The sequence below is a fragment of the Aphidius gifuensis genome, linkage group LG4, assembly GCF_014905175.1.
Source record: "Aphidius gifuensis isolate YNYX2018 linkage group LG4, ASM1490517v1, whole genome shotgun sequence".
NCBI lineage: Eukaryota > Metazoa > Arthropoda > Insecta > Hymenoptera > Braconidae > Aphidius > Aphidius gifuensis.
In genome coordinates, this window is record NC_057791.1 from 23,394,814 (window position 1) to 23,417,088 (window position 22,275).

General features: G+C 21.0%; 1 protein-coding gene across 11 annotated transcripts in view; it reads left to right on the forward strand.

Moving 5' to 3' along the window:
- LOC122855819 (serine/threonine-protein phosphatase 2B catalytic subunit 3-like) overlaps positions 1-22,275 on the forward strand; it is a 54,677-nt gene that overhangs the window by 29,518 nt on the left and 2,884 nt on the right. For 4 of the 11 annotated variants that reach the window (XM_044157459.1, XM_044157461.1, XM_044157457.1 and 1 more), the window contains 9 exons: positions 6,713-6,837; positions 8,341-8,452; positions 10,571-10,716; positions 12,859-12,998; positions 14,133-14,304; positions 14,715-14,841; positions 15,082-15,162; positions 16,320-16,322; positions 17,825-17,857. In XM_044157459.1, the coding sequence (XP_044013394.1) occupies positions 6,713-6,837; positions 8,341-8,452; positions 10,571-10,716; positions 12,859-12,998; positions 14,133-14,304; positions 14,715-14,841; positions 15,082-15,162; positions 16,320-16,322; positions 17,825-17,857 (939 nt within the window). The remainder of the gene's footprint in view (positions 1-6,712; positions 6,838-8,340; positions 8,453-10,570; positions 10,717-12,858; positions 12,999-14,132; positions 14,305-14,714; positions 14,842-15,081; positions 15,163-16,319; positions 16,323-17,824; positions 17,858-22,275) is intronic. The other 7 variants (XM_044157464.1, XM_044157466.1, XM_044157467.1 and 4 more) reach the window with 3 other exon arrangements.

The following is a 22,275-nucleotide window of genomic DNA, read 5'->3' on the forward strand; positions in this document are numbered from 1 at the left end:
ATTAAAAGACTGATGAAATTAGTCGAGCACATGAAATGCGGCAATTAGTTTCAAGCATTGCATGTCTATTTGTAAACTCCACCCATTTATATTTCATCAAACAAATAAAAAAATAAAATTAAGTTTAATTTTTTTCATGAGCTTTAAATCTTACATACATGGTCATAAGTGATTTTTTTTATTTTACTTGTTATCTCTCAAATGATACTCGGTAATTTTTAATTTTATTTATTTCAAACTTTTGTTCTAAACCAAATTCACTATGTTTTTTCATTATTAATTTAAATTTATATTTTTTTTTATATTTTATAAATTACTTGGGCAATTAATAATCTACTTTTAATTATTTATTTTTAAAAAATTTAGTTGTAAATTGTTTTATTTTCAACATTTAAATACTTTTCGAAATATTCAAGTAATTTAAATGATTTTTAAATAAATTATTACACATTAATAAGACTTAAAATAATTATTTAAGAGTTTTAAGGGCTTTCAAGATTAAAAAAATAAATACAACAATAAAAATAATTAAGTCAAGGACAATGCAGCTTTGAATTACAAGAAATGTTCTATTAAATTTTCATCATAATTTAGCCATAAACTTTAGCAATAAAAAAAAATAAATAAATGTTTATAAAAGTTGATAATATTAAATAATAAAGTATACTTTATTTTAAGTATCAAAATTTTGAAAAGTCATTTAAAGCTTTATGTGAATTTTTGAAATTTTCAAGATTAAAACTTTGTAAATAAATTTATGTTTTTTATTTACAAAATGGTATTTAAAATTAACATATTTATATGAAAATTTGAGTCTATTTTAGTTTACTCTATATTTTACTGTATCGTCAATCGAAAACTTTGATAAACAAATATTGGTCCTGTTTAGATATTCAATGTGTGATAACAATTGCAAGTTGTTCGTTCATGTGCACGCACAGGATATACCATCATACACGAACATTAGTATAATATATATTTAATAATTATATAGATCATGATGATAATATTATTATTACATATAAAATCAAATTTATTTATATTTTTAAAATACTTGGAAAATATATATTTTACATTTATAATTTATGTTGGCATGTTACTCTATTTTTGCATTTCCTGTTTTATTTTATAAACACGATCGATTGTCACATATGATGGGATAATTATAAATCGATTTAATACATATACACACGCACACACATCAAACATGCAATTAGAAAAAAAAAAAAAATATATAAATTATATTTTACTTGGCAATAGTATAAATAATATTTTTTAGTTATTTTTTTCGAATAAAAATCGAAAATTTTTTTCGAAATGAGCTTTTAAAATTAATAATTATTAAAATTGTTATTATTTTTTTTAATTATTAATTTTATTCTTTTAAATTGTTCTAATTTCTTGCTGAAAAAGTTTTTAAATTTTTTTTATTTTTAAATAATTTAAATAAAAATTTTTAATGATTTTTAAATTAATAATTGAATATTAATTTCTTTTGAAACTAATTCATAATAAAAGTGAAAAAAAAATTAATTTTTGATTAATTTGTAAATCGACAAAGGATAAAGGTAAAAAAAAAAATGAAAAATAAAAATTGCTAGTCATTTGGAGTATGTTATGAGGCACTTTAAATCGATCAATTAAAAAAGTACAAACTCAATAATAACCTGACAATTGTCAATAGTCAATTTTTATTATTTTTTTTTTAAATTTCCTCTTTTATTTTTATTTTTTTCTTCTGAATAATTGGCATTTGTTATTAATCATATACTGAAAAAAGTAAATGAAAATAGAATTACATTTTAAAAGCAATATTTCCGTGTTGAATGAGCATTTGTACAGTGGATCAATTAACCAAATGTAACAGTGACTACCAACCTCAAAATTAATAACCAAATATTACAATAATTGATAGTTACTTGGTGTAAAATTATAATTAATATTTGTTGATTAATATTTCCCCCACAATTTTTTTCATTCATCATTTTTCTATTAGATAAATAGAAAAACTACTAATCACTACAAATGATTTCATTTGTAAACATGTATTTAATTTAAAAAATAAATAATCTAACAACAAAGCAATATTTTATTATTATTTTTTCTATTAAAAGGATTCATCGAGGGGATTATTGTTGTTTATTTATTTTTTTTTCAAACTAAAATAAATAAATAAAACTAACATTAATCATGAGAGACGATAAACTTGGAAACATCCCTCGAGTATATATTTAATAAAGAGGGTAGAAAATATATATAAAAAATAATATCGCATAATAATTTAACAATAAATTTTGAAATCATACAGACCCAGGTGAATATAGCCCAAGAAAATCCCATGATCACACATAATTGCCAGCTAAGCTTTTTGTAAATCTATCATACTTGTGTTTACACATTGTTTGTTATTTTTTTTTATTATTTTCTTCATTATCTGGTTATCTAAAATACACACAACGACATTATAAATTTATTAAATATTTAAAAAAACAACAAATTCCATCAATTTTTTTCATCGTAAAAATTAAATTTAAAATTCAAAATTTAATATACATGGTTATTTTATTTTATTTAGATTATTAATAATGTTTAAAGTGACAAAAAATAAATGTGTTTTTATATTTTGATAATAATTATTTACCTGGTGTGTATGTCTGATATTTAAACTATTAAAAAATCTTCAAATAATTTGTAAAAAAACGCAAATTAATGTGAAAATTTTCGAGAGAAAAATTTAAAAAATACAAAAGAATTTGGTCATTTAAAAATTGATATAAAATTTATTAATTGATCAAGTATTTCAATGTATATTTCAATATCATTATATTTATTTTAACAATTTTGTAAATTTAAAAATTAATAAATTAAATAACATTTTAATTTGATAATAAATTCAATATTTTAATTAATTTGACCAATAAATTTATTAATTTTCAATTTTTTCAATTTCAATTCTTTAAAAAGCCAAGAAATTATCATCAAATCAACGTCAAATAAATATAAATTTTCAACTTAAAAATTGAAATTAAAAAATAAAAATAAATTAATTTCAATGCTAGGAAATAAGAAAAGTTTTCATTAATTAATTTAACAAAACTTTCTTGTTTATTTATAAACTTTTGCTGTCATTTGAACATATAAATTCATACATATAAATTTTTTAAAAAATTTTATTTGTATACCTAGTTGTTTGACAGTTTATCGTCTTCAATGTTTAAAACCCTACTTGAGGTTTGTATATGACAACACAGTTTATATGTATTATCATGTACACCTGGTGTATTTTAATGGATACATGTATAGTCTTGTTGGCATATGTTTCAAACAACAATCTCAACAATATCTATATGACAAACCACATCACTTGTCACTTGAAATTCTCTACAAAGCTTTGTACTATACATTGTTGGATAATCTCAAACGGAATTGTATATGACTATTTCTAATAGACTATCAATTGCATCTTCAACCAAATTGAGAAGAAAAAAATATTAAAAAACAATCCAATTCATCTGTCTCAATCGCATGATAATATCATAAATTTATTAAAACTTTAACTGAAAAAATTAAAGCTATATTAAAATATTATTTATTTAATTTTTAATTAAACCATTTTTTAAATTTATTTATACAATTTTTTTTTTTTTTAATTTTTCGTTTACTTAGTCATTTGAAATATTAATATTTATTTTTCATTTTTATTTATAAATTACTTGATAGTCATTTACATTTTTTTATTGTTTTTTTTTTTAATTTTTTTATACAATGTTTACATTATTTTCAATTAAATATAATTTACAAATTTTTTTCTTCTTTTTTTCTATTTATTGTTTAATTAATTATGATACTATTATTGATATTTTTTATAAATAATTATTTGTTATAAATAAGAGAAAATAATTTTAAAAAATATTAAATATTTTATGGAATTTTTTTCTCATATTTTTTTGTTTATTTATTATTATTTTTTTTTGTACAATAAAATATTCACACTATTAATAATTAATAAATTATTTATTTTTGTCTCTTGTTGATATTAAACTTAAATAGGTTTATAAACTTATCAACAATAAATGACCTGGTTTTTAGTCAAAGTTATGGCACAGTGCACTTAACATCAGTTTGTTCATCGTTCGATATATTTTATGCATAACTGTATATACATTATCATGAAAACTTTACTGAGCATGTCTAGCCACTTGTAAAATTTAATTTTTTAAAAATGTACATTCGTTGTTGAATTTTTCAAAAATCATACTTTCATTATTTTCAATAATTTAACAACACATCTTCAAAAAAAAAAACCATTTAAATTATTCATAACCAAAAAAAAACTATTAAATATAATTAAATAACATTTTCAAGAATATAAAATGATGAATAATATATTTTTTTTAATGTATATTAATGCGTTAAATTAAATGTCTATGAAATTGAATAAAATTCATGATAACAGTCATTTTGAATAACCACAAAAGTTTGTAGATATATATGAAAATATATGACTGTTTAAATACATAGTATTGTCTGTTGTTGGTTGCTTGTATTTTGATTATATTTTGAAAATTGTTTATGTATTATTGTATGAGTAAAATAACATAGTCAATGTTATTTGTCATAAATATACATGATTGGATAAATTGACATTACTGTTCCAAGAGATGGCCATAGCCAATGTGGTTTATGATCAATCTGTCGTACGTCATGCTCTCTGATAAATGATAATTCATTGATTGCAATTTTATTATTATATTTACTTTTAAATTTATTGATTTTATATTGTATTTGAGTTGTTATTTATGTCACAAGTGTTAAAATTTAATTTACATATTTTTATGAAATTTTTTATATTTTTAATGGTAATTATTTAACTTGGCTTGTGGGTGTATTAACTAAACAAAAGTATATTTATTTATTCATAATTTTAGAAGGTAAAAATACCTGTTATTTATATTTTTTTTAATTTGAATTTAATATTTGATATTTGAAATTTTAGTTTGATATATCAATGATAAAAATTTTTTTAAATTAAATTTTTTTAATAATTATTTACACGTATTTTTGGCAATAGAAATTTTTTTTTTTTAATAGCAGTTGTAAGGTCTTTTTATGCTCTACAAGAATATATATACTTTTTTTCATTTATCACATATACACACTGTGATATTCAGTGTCAAAGTGTGTTGGGAGTAAGCAGAATACTCCCTCGGTTTTTGTGTTCGAGATTGACGAGAGCTTTTTCAGCTGAAAAAAAAGATCAATTTTTTTTTTTTTTTTTATGTATAGAAATTCGTTTCGAATCATTTGAGATATATCTAGATATTGATGACGAGTACGTTTTTTTATTTCACCCTTTTGAAAAACAAACAAACCCCTGAAAAAAAAAAAAAAATTCGCTCAAGTATAAATTTTTTCAAATATTATTTTCCATCAGAATAAAAAATTTTACAATCAGCATATTTATTCCGTAGAAAAATTTTATAATAATAATTTCTACTGTTATTTAACTAATTTTAAAATTTATTCTATAATACCAAAAAAAATATGGACTACAAAGAATTTCAAATATAAAATCATTTAAAAAAAAATTTCGAATATTATTTTGAAACTAAATAAATTTAAAATGTATTTGTATAAGTTTCTAAAAAATTAGTCATATCAATTACATTAAATAGACGATATTAATTAACAAAAAAAAAATAAATAATAATTTTTTATATGATAGGTAATAGATTGGCGCCTCAAAGACGTCGCAATGTTCAATTAACGTACAACTCTTGGCGCCCCATATATCAACTAACCAACAGATCGAATAGAAAAAATAGTCAACCTTGAATTTTTATATTTTTTTTCATATTTACCTTTATTTATTAGCCCCTATTGCCTATATAATTGTATATTTCACATCAACTTGGATTACTTTCTACTTTATTATTTGCTCAACTTGAGTCAAAATTAAATCCCATTTGTTGCTTCAATTCTATTTTTCATTATGCATATTTATTTATCATCTATACTATTTTAAAAATATCCAAAACAAGCCAAAGAAATATTTGCACAATAAATTTTTTATATACATAAATATTTAATGTATCGAAAAAAATTATAGAAAAAAAAAATTGAAAAGTTTTTTTATTTTCCAACTAAATAGAGCAATAATCAACCCCACTGGTAAATGTAGGTTAGGGTGTATTTTTTTTTGTAAAAAGCACTATTTCCACTTGAGTAAAAAAACACTTTGATTTTATATTTTTAAAAAATATATGTGTCTGGTCGAAGGACATAAGTTTTATTTATAAAATAGCAATGATAAATTTATCAAATTGACTTTATTATTTTTTTTTTTTCCATTTTATTATATACCTGAAGAGAAGAAAAAAAAATCTATATTTCTTTAGGGACAACGATGAGTAAAAAAGGGAATAAAAAAAAAAAAAATCCAAAGTGTTCGGATATGACGATGATAATGCTTTTAATATCGAGTCGAAGTATAACCCTGAGCTTCACAAAGAATGTCACGGTTCAACGATACATCTCTATCAGACGAACTAGAATTTGAAGTATAGAAAAATGATAAAAAAAGAAAAATAGTATCATGAGATTGTTGAGAATTTTTTTTTTTTTTTTTGCTTTGATAGTATTTCTGTTGTAAATTTTTCTATTTTTTACTGTTGGGTTTCTTTTTTTAAATTTATCGTCTTTTTTGTTTCAGTATGTGGAGATATTCATGGACAATTTTATGATCTCATGAAATTATTTGAAGTTGGTGGACCTCCTTCGACGACAAAATACCTATTTCTTGGTGATTATGTAGACAGAGGCTACTTCAGTATCGAGGTATGTAAACATATTTAATTTTTAAAATACTTTATTGTTTTTATTTTTTTTCGAAATCGAAATTTATTTAATCTGGAGATAATTGACTGTTTAATTTTTACCTAGTAATTTTTTTAAAGCCAGATTAATCTCAAAATTTCATAAATAATGTAAAAAAAAATCCGGATAATATTTTTTACTGAGAAAAAAATTAATCACCCGGAAAATAATTATCGTTTTTTTTTATTTTTACACATGGATTTTAATTTCTTCGCTACGACCAAATTCAACGAAGAATTTTCTTGAAAATTTTACACAATATACTAAAAACAATACACTAAAAATTGATGCATTAAAATCTTGATAGATATTTTTTTTTCTAAAGAAAATAATTAATTAACCTGAAGCAAGTTATATCCCTTTTTTCTCGAAATTTTGAATGATATTTTTTGAAGATTAAATGTACTTATTTATATAAATTTATTTCAAATAAATATATTTTTATAACAATGTCAAATTTATAATTAAATAGTTAAATTATAAAATAAAAAAACAACCATGAAAACTATTGAAGGAAATATGAAGTGTTACAAAAAAAACTAGGTTGTTGTGTGTTACATTGATGTGTGTGCCAAGTATCTCACTTTATGTCCAACACCTGTTTAAATATTTGGCACAATGTAAAACACAGTTTAGGTCAAACTATGTTTAAATGACATTTAAAATTATTATTTTTTTATTGTTGTTATTAACCTGGTTATTTAATTTTTAATATCATCAAATATATAAATTTCTTTTGATCGAAAAACGTTTCGAAATAATGATCCAACATTGTTAAATATTTATCAAAATTTCTAAAATTGTTTTCAACTATTTAAAAGTTCAATCGATAGTTGTAAATTTTTATTAAATTTAAAATTCATTTGCAAATTAATTTTTTTTATTATTTTAGTTCGTTTTAATATTATGTTATTATTTTTTTAAAAATATTCAAACGTTTAATCGATAATTGGTAATTGTGTACTAATATGTACACGATTGCAACGGGAGTAATTTAAAATCTAAAAATATAAAAAATAAAAATATTTAAAAAGCGTATAGGTATGTGAATGTAAAGCTTATGGAAATTAATGACAGGAAGCTTTGAAAATATGTATCGAAAAATAAATCAGTAGAAAAAAAAATAAGGGAAAGATATTTAAAAAAAAAAAACATATCTCTAGCAATGTTTCATGCTGGAGCTTATATCATGATCCTCGTAGGTGCGATTTTCATGTTGATCCAGATTTCGTGCTTTTTTTCATGTGAATTTTTTTCATTTTTTTTTTTATTTTCGAAAAGCTGACATGTGTCGTGAAGATAAGTCGTTAAAATCGAATTCATAAATGTTTGATCATTGACAATTTTCTTATCATTTTCATATTCATTTATCTTTTTAATCTTCATAAAATTACTATTTAATAATAAATCTTTTTTATGTTTTTTTTTTATAAATATTTAAATTTGAATTTTTTGATATTTCAGTGCGTCTTGTACCTGTGGGCATTGAAATTATGCCATCCTACCACACTCTTCCTACTCAGGGGCAACCATGAGTGCAGACATCTCACAGAATATTTCACATTTAAGCAAGAATGTAAGTAAAAAAAAAAATTTATTATTAAACACATAAATAATACACAAATTTATATTTTTACATTGCAAATATTATTAATTTTTTTTTGTTGATACAACTAATATTATATTTCATTTCGAAATTCATAAAAATATTTTAATGCATTTATTTCTTGTGATATTTAATAAAACAAAACAATGAAACAAAGAATTTTATTAATTTAATTTTGCATATTTATTGAGAGAAAATAAAAAAAATAAAATTATAAATAAATTATTTGAAAACTAACTTGAAATAAATATGGTTAAATATTTTAAAAGAATTTTTACAACTACTTGCATCGATAAGAAAATTGAAAATACTTTTTCTGGTATGTTTTTAGCATACCAAGCATCTTTTACATGTTTATTTATTTTATATTTTATATATTTTTTATAACTTTTATTTTTATTTTTTATTTTTACTCTTTGGGTATTATAAAATTTTCTATAAAAACACGAAACGATGCTTGGATATGTGCCAGACAAACACGTGCTGTTACATTCACTCTGATATTTTTTGTGTTTTTGCAATTTCATTTTTGTCGCCAAAAATGATTGTTCAATTTTTGCTATAATAATATTCAAGAACATGAAAAAATAAATAAAATATAACCACAAGTTTTATAGTTTAAAAAAAATACACATCAAACGATTGACACTTTTTTTTATAAAAGTTTTTTTTTTTTTATTTATATTGTTGTTTTGATTTTGATGTTTTTTTTTATTTAAATTTTTATTACTTTGTTTATTGTTATTTTCTTGACCTCTATTATTTTTAAATAGTATTTTTTATTTTCATCGAAAATATTTTTCATTTTTATGACGAATAAATGTTGATGGTTTTTGAGAAATTAAATATAGAAAATTATTTTTTAAATTAATTAAAAAACAAATTATTAAGCTGGGTATTTAAAAGTATATTTTAATATTAATAAAAAACAAAATTGTTTTTTAATTTTCATTATTTCATTGGGAATAAAATATAGGTCAATCCTTTTTTTTTCTGGACTTATTTTTTTGCATAAACAATGAGAAGCCATTTTTAAAGATGAAAATTCAAGTGAAAAAAAAAATCCTCTTCCTGAAAAATAAACAATAGTAAAATTTAAACAAAAAGAATAATTTTAAAATTTAAAAAATGCCTGATAATTTAAAAAAAACTACAAACAATCTATAATCTCCTGAAATTTCGAGGGCCAATTATAATAAATTAAAAATTACCAGTGATTTTTGTGAATATCATTTTTTGCAAGCTCTATTTATTTAATTTTTTTAAACAATAAATTGACTAACAATTTGAAAATTCATAAAAGCCCGGAAGGCTAATTTAAAAAAAATATGTTTATCATGTTTCAATCACTATGACAATATTGACATCGATATAAAAAATTGAAAAAAAAAAAATAATTAAATAAAAGTTATTTGACAAACAAGAGTATCAATACTTGACAATGAATTTTATCAGTTCCTCGTATCATCCTTTAATCCTGTTAGTCTGTCACTCTTTCAAGTCCAGTCAATATACATTGAGAGTACAATTTTATTGATGGCAAATCCTCAGACATCACTCGGTTTAGCTGATAAATTTATTTGCAAGTAGATGGCTTTACAAACAATGTACATATTTTACCTCTGATGCCAAAATTGTTTTAAATTAAAATAAATAAATAGTCTAGAAAATAATAAAATGTCAGCTTAAACAAAATATAAATAAAAATACTCAAAGATGATGATGATGATGATGATGATGTTGATGTTGATGTTGACGTTGATGGAAAAATAAATAAGTTAATCTTCAATAACGCCAATTTGTGACTTCAAGTTTGTTTTATTTTTTTCTCGAGAAACTTGTCGAGTCAATTGCTACTTAAAAAAATATATTCCTTTGATGAAAGGTGTCCTTGCATTTATTCTGATCCTTAAACACGACCTAGATGATGATGGCATATTTATTTTTTTTTATTTTCTATTTAATATTTTATCAAAAAAAAATCTCAATCAATACATCAGAAATTTGCAGAATATTTTTATTTATTTGTTTATTATTAACTTTGATATTTAAAATGAGAAAAATTTAACTTTGATAAATATTTTACAGGTAAAATTAAATATTCAGAAAGAGTTTATGATGCTTGTATGGATGCTTTTGATTGCTTACCACTTGCTGCCCTTATGAATCAACAATTTCTCTGTGTTCATGGTGGTCTTTCACCTGAAATTCATCATTTGGAAGACATACGAAAGGTAAGCTTAGCTAAGCTTTTTATATAATTTATTAAATAATAAATTAAATCATTTATTTTTGTCAGTTGTTATTTTATATTAATAGAAATTCATATGGAAAATATTAATATCATATGATAAATTAAATTGACAAAGAAATGACTAGTGAAAGACAATTGTAACAAGATCCAGGTGATGATTGACATTGGTATATATAAAATACATAATTTAGGCTAACAATTGAGTTGTAATTTGATAAACCTGTTGATAATATATATATTTAATTTAATTACTTGGAAAATGATAAAAAAATAAAAGCTCAATCTAATGTGCTGCCACCTGCTCTATCGATCGATACACCTACGTTTAGTTTCGCGCGCACATATACATTTAAAAAATAATAATAATAAAAAAAAGCACCACAAAATAAACATTAAATTTATATCATAATAATAAAAAATTTAATGTATAAAAAAAAAAATTCTAGTAGTAACAAAAAAAAGTTGAAAAAAAAATATTTTATACTTGAAAATTTTTATACTTCAAGTAAAAAATTTATATGTATAAAAAAAAATAACTAGAAAAATCATTTGAATAATTAATAACATATAAAAAATATACAAAAGTTTGAATTAAATTTTATAAAGTTTTATTTTGATTAAAAAAATAAATTTCTACCGATGAATTTGATGAAGAAATAAAAAAAGAAAAATATGTAATTTTGTAGTTTAAATTTGAAAGAATAAATTCAGGAGAAACTTTGTCTTGGTATTGAAGAATAAAAAAAATAAAATATAAATAATAAAAAATGTAAAGGTAACTATGGATTTACCGTAGCAATATTGCATAGAAATGAGCAGGTAAATCCAAGTCTCATTGGAATTGCATATTGGAAAAGTACCAAAACGTGTGCTTAAAGTTTTAGTAGTCTTACTTTTTTAACTGTATCATACATTAAGCTATTTGTCTATTTTTTTATACCACCAAAGTTTAATAAACAATTCGAAATAAATTTATATTAAATAGTATAAAAAATTACTATTAATTTTATTTATTTCGATTGGAATTTGATAGAAATTTCTAACGACTGCTGTCTTAATTTTTAATTTAAAAAAATAGTATTACTATTATCATCTGGTAAACTTATTGATAAATAAATTTAAACTCTTGAAAAGTTTTTAAAATAAATAAAATAAACCGTAATAAATTCATCAATCTAGATATTTCAAAAGTAAAAAGAAAAAATAGATTAAAAAAAAAAATCCTTGGCTTGCTACTATACGAGCTATTGGAGAGTGAACAAAATGTCACTTGGGACTTGAAAAAAAAAAAAATAGCCAGAGATATATATAAAACATATACATTAAAAGACAAAAGAAAAAATAAAAATAGATAAATAAATAAAATATGTCTCTCACAATTTTCTAGTATATTATTTGTATCAAGTTATGCATTATTCTGTGTTAGGGTAGATTTAGTAAGATCTTTCAAATGATATGAATAAATATGAACGACATTACACAGCAGTGACTCAAGGGATCTTGAATTTCCCCTAATTCATATATACTTTTTTTTTTTTTTTTCAAACAATGATACGTAAACTTGGTGTATTTTTATTATTCCTCACAGTTAATTTAGCCTTGTAAAATTTCTATTTAAACTACAGTATTTATTTAAGTAGAAAAAAAAATTATAAAAAGATTTTTATTAAAAATATAATTAACAAATGAAATTAATTTAAATTATCAAAAGGTTTTTACTCGTTGAGTAATGTTGATTAATGAGTAATTTAATTATGAAAAAAGTATTAATTTCTAATTGAAATTTTCAATAGTTAATGTGGCTTTTGATCTGGAATTTCAATGATGAATCAATGGTTGATATTTGATACATTGATATAATCTTTTGGGATATTAAACATAATGTAAATTATTTCAATGCACATGGTTTATTCATTAGTTAACATTCATGAAAAGCAAGTAAACCTTAAATGCAAAACATCATTTAATGTCCAAAGATTATAGCATAAATTTTGTACACATTAATATCAGTATTAAGTGTTATATGGTACTTTGTTAATTAACCCTTTAATTCAATTAAATATTTTTTTATTATTTAAAATTTGTGTTAAATTATTTATTAATTTTTTTTATTGTTTTACAGTTGGACAGGTTCAAAGAACCACCAGCATTTGGACCAATGTGTGATTTACTTTGGTCAGATCCACTTGAAGATTTTGGTAATGAAAAAAATGCTGAGCATTTTTCTCATAATAGTGTCAGAGGTTGTTCATACTTTTACAGGTAAATTATTTTTATATTTTTAATCTTTATTTTTTGCAAAGAATATAAAACTTACAAGTATATCAGTATGCACAAAACACGCGAGGTCATATAAATTATAATTTAAGTTAATTCAAACACGATAGGTTTTTTCCTTTTTATTTTAGTGGAATAATTTTACTCATAAAATAGCGATAAAGGGCGTGCAAAATTCGTTGAAAAATTTACTTAATTATATACAAAATAATACATTGTCGTTAATTTTAAACTCGATCAAACATTTAATCATCTTGAAAGTTATAAAAAAAAAAAAAAGAAAACATGTTTAAAACGATCAAGATTGATTAAGTGATTTTAAAAATTTATTATTACAATTAATTTTTTTAAAAAATAATTTTTTTCTTTAAATTCATTTAATTAAAATTTTAAATTAAAAATCACGACAAATTTGTTGAAACTCTTGTTCAAAATGAGCCATTTGTGAAAACTTTATTCTCTGGGGAAATTAATGAGGAATAATATTTGCACAGTTGATTTTATTGAAGACATAATTTCCATAGGACCATAGCCAACATTAATATTTAAAAAACAAAAAAGAGTTAACCACTAGTAATAATTTTAAATTTTTATTATAATTATTAAGCTTGAATTTTTTGAGATAAAATCTCTAAATCTCTTTTTTAAAATTATTTTAAATTATTATTTCGAATTTTTTATTACTGATAATTGTTTAAATTTAAAAAAAAAATATTTTTACAATAGATTAATATATTTATACGTAAAAAATGCTAATTAAATAAATTTTTTTATGATTAAACAATTATTCGTATTTTAGTAATTATAAAAAAAAATATTACCATGCTTTATTTCGTTTTGAATTAATTACAAATTGAAATTTTAATTGATAAATTTAAAGTTTTTAATTGTGAATAATTTACATGATATTTTTATAATAAAAAATTATTATTATTATTATTTTAGTAATGGTATTATTAGTAGTATAAATTACTTTAATTATAAATGTTTGTAATTTATCTAATAATTATAAATGATGTTTTTTTGTATGAAGAAATATGAGAAGAAAGCTCAGAAAAATGTAAAAATTTATGTATGTAAATAAATATAATTAATTTTTATGTATATTTAAATTTTCAGCTATGCAGCATGTTGTGATTTTTTGCAAAACAACAGTCTTTTGAGCATAATTAGAGCACATGAAGCACAAGATGCTGGCTATCGTATGTATCGTAAATCCCAAACGACGGGCTTCCCATCGCTCATCACAATATTCAGTGCACCAAATTACCTCGATGTGTACAACAATAAGGTCTGTTATTTCATTACTATTATAATTTCATATAATACTTGTTTAAATATTCTACTAAATATATTTTATCATCAATTAATTTACAAGTTATTACAAAAATTTAAAATTTACCACTTTTAATTATCAACTATTTCATAAATATAAAACTTTTAATAATGAAAAAAAATGAAAAATTTTATTTTAAACAAATAATAAAAAACACAATAAAATTGTATTCATTTATTTATTTTTTTGTATTATTTTCATTTATTTATTTTAATAACTGTTAAATTTTTTATTCATTTTATTCATTTCTATTCATTTTATTCTGAATAAGAGATACTTGAATTTTTAACAATGACATTTTTAAAATTTTTAAATTGTTTAAATAATTTATCACAGTTTAATATATATATATTTTTTTTTAACAGGCGGCTGTGCTAAAGTATGAGAACAATGTGATGAACATTAGACAATTCAATTGCTCTCCCCATCCATATTGGTTGCCAAACTTTATGGATGTTTTCACGTGGTCCTTGCCATTTGTCGGAGAAAAAGGTAAATTTAAAATATTTATAAATAATATATCAATCGTGAATAAAATACTTTGTCATGTTGTCATTGATTAATGACAAATAAATTCCAGATTTCATGTATTTTGTTTTTTTCTTCTGCTGCTTAATTTTATTTTAATAATTAAATTACTTTGAATGATTACTTTATTCCTTTGACAAATTTAATATCATAAAATTCATTTTAACGAATCAAATATATTTATTTATTTATTTTTTTATTTAGTTACGGAGATGCTGGTTAATGTACTGAACATTTGCTCTGATGACGAACTCATGAGTGACGGAGATGATGCTCTTGAAGAAGGTAAAAGACGTTTTGTCATTTTTTATTTATATTTTTTTATTTTAAAGTTATTGAGAATCATAAAAAAAATCCCTTTTAACAATATATTTTTATTTATTTATTTTTACATCTTAAAATCCAGTAAAATATTTTTATATTTATTTTTTTCTTTTACTATTTTCTTTTTTCCAAAGTGAGAATTTTTTTTTTTTTTTATTAGATACGAAACTGCATTTACTTTGTGATTGAATGACGTAAAAAAAAAAGCAAAATGGAAAAAAGAAAATAAAGAAAAAAATAAAATCATATAAAAGATGAAAAGAAAAATCGGTTTTTTTTTTTTTTTTTTCATTAATCAGATGAGCAGACGGATTGCCTCGTCTGTTTGAATTTCAAAAATTCCACAATTTTCAAGAGTATTAAATTTAACTGAAAATTTATCGGTAATTTTCAACGGAATACTGATTTTACGAGTTAATTAGAATTCCAGTTGATCAATAAAAATCACAGTCAAAAAAAAAGCGCTGTTTTTTATTTTATAGACATAAAGCTAGAGGAAAATTAACAATTAATCAAAGTAATTGCGTATATGGTGAAATTTTTGAGGTTTCAAAAACAAGGCAAACTCGACTGGTAATCGATCATGATAATTTACTTTGTTGAAAAATAATACACACAAAATAAAGATAAATAAATGATACATAAATTAAAAATTATTTCATTGTTATATTTGCATTAAATAATAATAAATTGAATCAACTTTTCTGGCATAATAGAATTTAATTTCGAAATTTTTCACTTCAGCCAAATTGGCAGAGTTTATTAAATTTTTTAAAACAAAAATATTTAATTTAAAAAAAATATATATACAAAAAAATAATGACATTTAGATGTACTAAATAATGAAATTTTAAAAAATAAATAAATTTTAATTTTCATGATTGATTACCAAGTCAAAAGCTCAAATCGAAATGGATAAATTAAATTCCGATTATTCTTTTTGACCCATTTTTTTTTTTTTTAATATAAAATGTTCGTTTGATTTAAAAAAAAATATAAATGAAATAATCAGTCAACAAGATCATTGTTGATTAAATTAATATATTTTTAAAAAATTATATTATGAAATTTCTAAATATTCGAAATTTCTCTTTTTACATATCCGCTGACACGGACAGATGGTAAGACAGCGTCATTAAAATATATATTAATTATTAATTTTTTTTACCGCAAAATTATTATCTGCAGCTTTTTTTTATCATTGTGATTCAATTATGTGATTCAATACTGATATCACATATATTGGCTGAGTCATAATACTTCCTGTTTATTTTAAAATTTTTTTTTTTTTTTTCCTTCATTCATAAAGAATGGAAAATTATTTTCTAAAAATTTATCTGCTCACGCAATCGTACACTATGATAATTTATTAATTTTTTTTTAAAATTTTCTTCTTTAAATTTTATGTCTTTCAGCATTTTTCATTTCATCTTTCGCTTCATATTTAATTTTTTTTCTACATTTTCATTTGCCATTATTATATTGCTCTTGCATTTCTTTTTTTTCGCTTTTATTTATATATTTTTTTTTCTCAAGACAAACAGAATATTATATAGTTTTTTTTTTTTTTTTCATTTCTAAATTTATTTGTAGAAAAATTAGACAATAGTAAAATAGTAAATTTAAAAAGAAAAAAAAGCAACGAGCTTGGACTCTAGAAATGAATTTTTTTTTTTTTTTTTTGTTTTCATTAATAATTTAATTATATTTTTATTTTTAGTATATAAAATCATTCATTTATACACTGTCATTATTCATAATGATATTTTCATTATTAATATACTTTTATTGTTTAATGAAAGAAGAAAAAAAAAACTCGATTAATCTTATATACTGAAATTGCTACAATCGAGTTTGTTGATTTAGTCTTTTCCATTGTCCTGTGTCCTCTATTGACGTTGGTCCATATATTATCCACAATATAATTATCATTATTTATCAAATAAACTATCCCCCCTTTTTTACAAAATATTTATTATATATTTATTTATTATTATTACACGTGTGTTTGACACGCTCCAAATTGCGCATGCCATAAAAAGCGTGTTCTATCTATTTTTTTTTCAAATAAATTTACATTTTTTTTTTTATTTTCTTGTTATCATGTATCAATTTCCCATCAATCAATCAATCAATCGATCAATCAAGTTTTTGAAAATGTCATTTTATAAATTTTAAAAAATTCATAAATCATATTAATGTGATTTTTAAAAAAATTCAAAAATAAAAAAAAACTTGATTGATTTATTTTTAATAAAATTTTCATATATTTTTTTTTATCAATGTTATATTTTTCTTAAATTATTATTGATAGACTTTAGTAGAGACAGACTTGAATGCAAAATATACTTGAATTTTAAACTTTTTATTATCAAATTTTTTGATTATTAGTTTTAAAATTAATTAAAAAAATGAGAAAAGTTGCACAAAAAAAAAAAAAAAAAAAAAAATATGCACTGACTGTCTTTTATCGTACTCCTTCTTTATTATATTTGTGTCAATCACACTGGCCTTGGACTCCTCTTATATTGGCACGACACTATGCTACTACTACCTCTACTACTACTTCTACTACTACCACTCAAAAACTCCGTTGATACGGCCAAACTCCAACCCCATTAAGTCGCAGCCAAAATCGTTGTCAAAAAAAATAATGGTAAGTCCGATTGACGACTTACATTTGATGCAAATTAACCGAAAAAAAAAAATTTAAAAATTACAACAAGTAATTTTTGTAAATTATACAATTATAACGTGATAATAATGGTTTTTTCTTTTTTTTTTTTTTCATTTTTTCTTTACGAATTTTGTTTGATAATTTTTCTAATTAATTCAATAACCCGAGACGCGTGTTTTTTTTTTTTTTTTTTGATTTTTTTTTTTGTTAAGTGTTTATTAATAATAATCGCGTTGTTATTAATATTCGTTTATTGTTATTAATCATTCTACTGATATGTGATGAAAATTAATACAAATATTTGTTTTTTTTTATGAAAAAAATTGAACGAAAAATTAAACAAATATTTTATTATTTTGTTTACATTTAATATGCTGATGGTTATTTAAATTTTTCCCATTTATAGTTTTTTTTTTTTTGATAAAAAAATTACTGTTTACAATGGTGATTGAATTTCCGTTACAGTTCAATTAACAAATTGAATTTATTGGCGTGAAAAAAGGGATTTAACGAGAGAAAAAATATAATTCATATATTGGAAATGAAAAATAATATTGTCGAGAGGTTAATGAATTTTTATAAAATATAAAAAAATTATTTAAACAACAAGTAAGCATATAATTTGTTGGAAAAAAAATTTTAAAGTATCAGTAGAATAATTCGTTGGCAAAATATTATAGAAATATAGTTTATTTTTTATTTTTTATTTGCTAAATAGAAAGTTAATTAAATTTTTTTTTTTTTATTTTTTAAATATCGTAATTATTATTAGGCTTTGCAATTATATCGAGTAAATTATTGATGTCAATTTTTCAATATGTTTAGATTATTTTTTATTTTGTAAAATAAATTTATTTTTTTTAATTTTTATTTTTATATATCGCCTTGATTATTATCGTTCACTGCACGCGTTTATAAACACGGCTGACACGCTCATATATATTAATTTGAAAAAAAAAAAAAAAAAATTATTTTTGTTAATCCTACTTACCCTCCTTTATTTTTCCAACCCTCAAAAAATTAAATTCATGGTTTAAAAAGTTAAACAACTTTTCATCGGTCACCATGCAATATTTATTATTTTTTTGTTTTATTTTTAATTAATTTTAATTCAATATTAAAACACACGTTTTTATGCTTTTGAATTATTTTATTTTCAACCAACCCCTTCACTAACTGCATTTAATTTTTTCAATTCAATTTCTGTTTTATATATTTTTAATTAAAAAAAAAACAAAAAATTTTTCTTTTTTTTCGCTTTTGCATTTTATTTTTTTTTCATTATATTTTTAAATTGTTAATTTATTAATTTTATTTTCAACAACCAATAGCTGTTTAACAATTCAAAAACAAAAAAAAAAAATATTTAAATTTAAATTAAAAAACTTTTTATATTCAGTTTTTCTTTTTTTTTATTGAATATTGACATTTTAAATAAAATAAAATAAAAAAATATATAAATTAAATTAAATTTCCTAATAAGGTTAAATTTAATATATAAAATTTTTTTTTTAAAAAACCACATCGTGTGGTAAAATACTATTTCCAATTATCCATTATTATAAAACATTTTTTAAAATATATTTTAAATATTATTTTATAATAAATTGCGTTAAACAATGTTTATAGAACATATTAGGTTTTTTTTTTTGATGTTATAATCGATACAAACCGTAGGTTAAAAAAATATGTCAAGATGAAAATTGCGAAGACATCGATGAATATTCCCAGGCCACAAAGCAACCCAATCTGAATCTCCTCACATATATCTTAGCAAATCATATGATACTAACTCCCTCTCTCAACACAAATTTTCCTGAGCTTTTCAAATGCCCGGGATGTCCTTCAAAAGCTCAATCATTTTCCTCTTTTTTTATTTATTTTTATTTCATCCCCTATTCTTTTTTTTTTTTATCCATTGCTTTATCCAATGCTTAAACAAATTTTTTATTTTTCTTTTATTTTTACAAATTACTTAAAAACTTTCTTCAAAGTTCAACAATAAAAAAATACATGTTTATTTATAAATAAAAAGTAATTTTATTTTTAAAAATAATTATTATTTCAACAAATTATCACTTGCTAAATTTATTTTTAAATTTATTTCGATGATAATTTGAGTGATCGATTAGATAACTTGAATAATTTCGAGCTATTTATATTATTTTTTAATATTTTTATTAAATTATTTATCATTGTTGTATTTTTATTTTAAATTCATAAATTTATTCATTTATTCAATGGTTATTTTACTTACATATGTAAGAGTCTTTTTGATTTATAACTGTTCTTTATTATCATCGTTATTTTTATTCCCTTGATGCATGGAAATTTATTATTTTTTTTTTTATCCGCTGAGGATAAAATTTTAGCTTCCTATCTTCACTTCCTTTTTTATATATGCGAGAATAACACGAGTCACTCAAGATAATTTTTTTTTGTTTTTCCTCTTATATATAAAAAAAAAAAAAAAAGTCGAGGGTCGAAGGAATATTATCATTGACTTTGCTCTTCAATGAGTGAGTAAAATTGGAGTTTTATTTTTTTTTCCTTATTTGAGGAAAAAAATTACTAATTTCTCTCGACTCTCGAAATTTTTTTAAAAATTAATCAACAAATTAATGTTTATTTTTGTTGATTTTATTTATTAATTTTCTGTTTTATTTTTATTACAGTTTTGCAAATATTTTTATGGATTAGTTATTTTTTTTTATTTATCCATCGAAATTGCTGCTTTATATTTTCAATTATCAAATTGAGATTTTTATATTTTTCTTGAGGCAATTATTTGGTAACACGATTTTAATTGAATTTAATTTTTATTTATCTTCAAATTAGTAACACATTTGTGTGAACATGTTGGTGATTTGATATAGTTTTTCTGAATTATTGCCTCAAGATATATTTAAAAATAAAAAACAAATAATATATCGAGTAGAATCTGCAGTAGGTTAAATCGAACTTGAATGAAATAAATTGAAATTTTTACTATTTTTTATGTTAATCAATGAAATCCATTTAAAGTTTTAATACTGTTTCGATAAAAAAATGCTGCAGGCTACTCAATCCTTTTTTTTTTCTCAAATTACACACACAATTTACAAATTAATTTTTTTTTAATTTTTATAAATTGTTTTTTTGTTTACTCCTAATTTTCCCTCGACTAATGAATATTCTTGTGCTTTCAGTATATAAATTTATCAAATTTATTAATAATTGTTATCATCCCCATCTTAAAAAAAAAAACACCTCACAAATAATGACAAAAAAAAAAATCAAAAAACATTTTTAATAAGTGTTTAATAAAATACTGTAGAAAATTTGTAGAAAAAAATTAAAATAATTTTATAAAAGCTCAAATTTTCTACAGTTTTTAATTTTAATAAAAAATTTTTAATAATTATATTTCACCTGTAAAATTAATTAATAATTTTTGTAAAAATTTTTTTTCTAGTAAATAATTTTATTTTTATTTTTTTCAGTAATTTACTTATTGTAAAAAAAAAAAAAAAAAAGCCAGTTTTTTTTTTTGCTGCTTTTTTTTTATAAACTGATAATAGTTAATTTTATAAAAATAATAATTTTATTGCACATATATTATTGCTTGTGAATGCCACTTACGCAGTGCACCTGTTTTTTTTTTTCGTCTGTTCTATGTGTTGTTTTATTTCCACCACACTTCTACTACTATGGTTGCTACTTCTGCCTACTTCTGCGTCTACTACCATCACGATCACCATTTTGATTTAAAAACCAATATTAATAAAATATATAAATTTCATTAAATTCAAATTAAAAAAAAAATGGCAACATTGACGCTGTTCTCATATTATTGGTACTTCTGTCCTTAAATTCAAAATGTGCTGTTGATGTCATCATCATCATCATCAACAATATCAACATCATCATCATCATCGATATCAACATTGGTAACAAAAACCACAATTACCTTTCTGATACAACTTGACGTGGTACAACAAATAACTCTCAACCTTAACAATAACCGCGTACGGTGAGTTTAACAACATTTTTTTTTTCCTTTTTTTTTCTTAAATTACTATGTAATTTATTATTTAAAAATCAATGTCAACGAGTTATCCAAAATTTCAAGTAATTTTTAATAATATGAAACGTAATGAAATTAATTTTTATCAATATTTAAAATATTTTACGAAAAAGAATTTCTATCGAAAAACGTTTCGTACTGTTTTAAAATACTTGTCCAATTTTTTTTTTTTTAAATCGTTAAATTAGTCCAAAAAAAAATAGAAAAAAGTTGTTGGAAAAATAGCTAAATAAAGCATTAAAAAAAAATAAATAAATAAAACTAGAAAAAAAAAAAAAAAGCTTCTATTTGATGATAAAAAAAAAAAAAGTTATAAAAAAATGAAAATAAT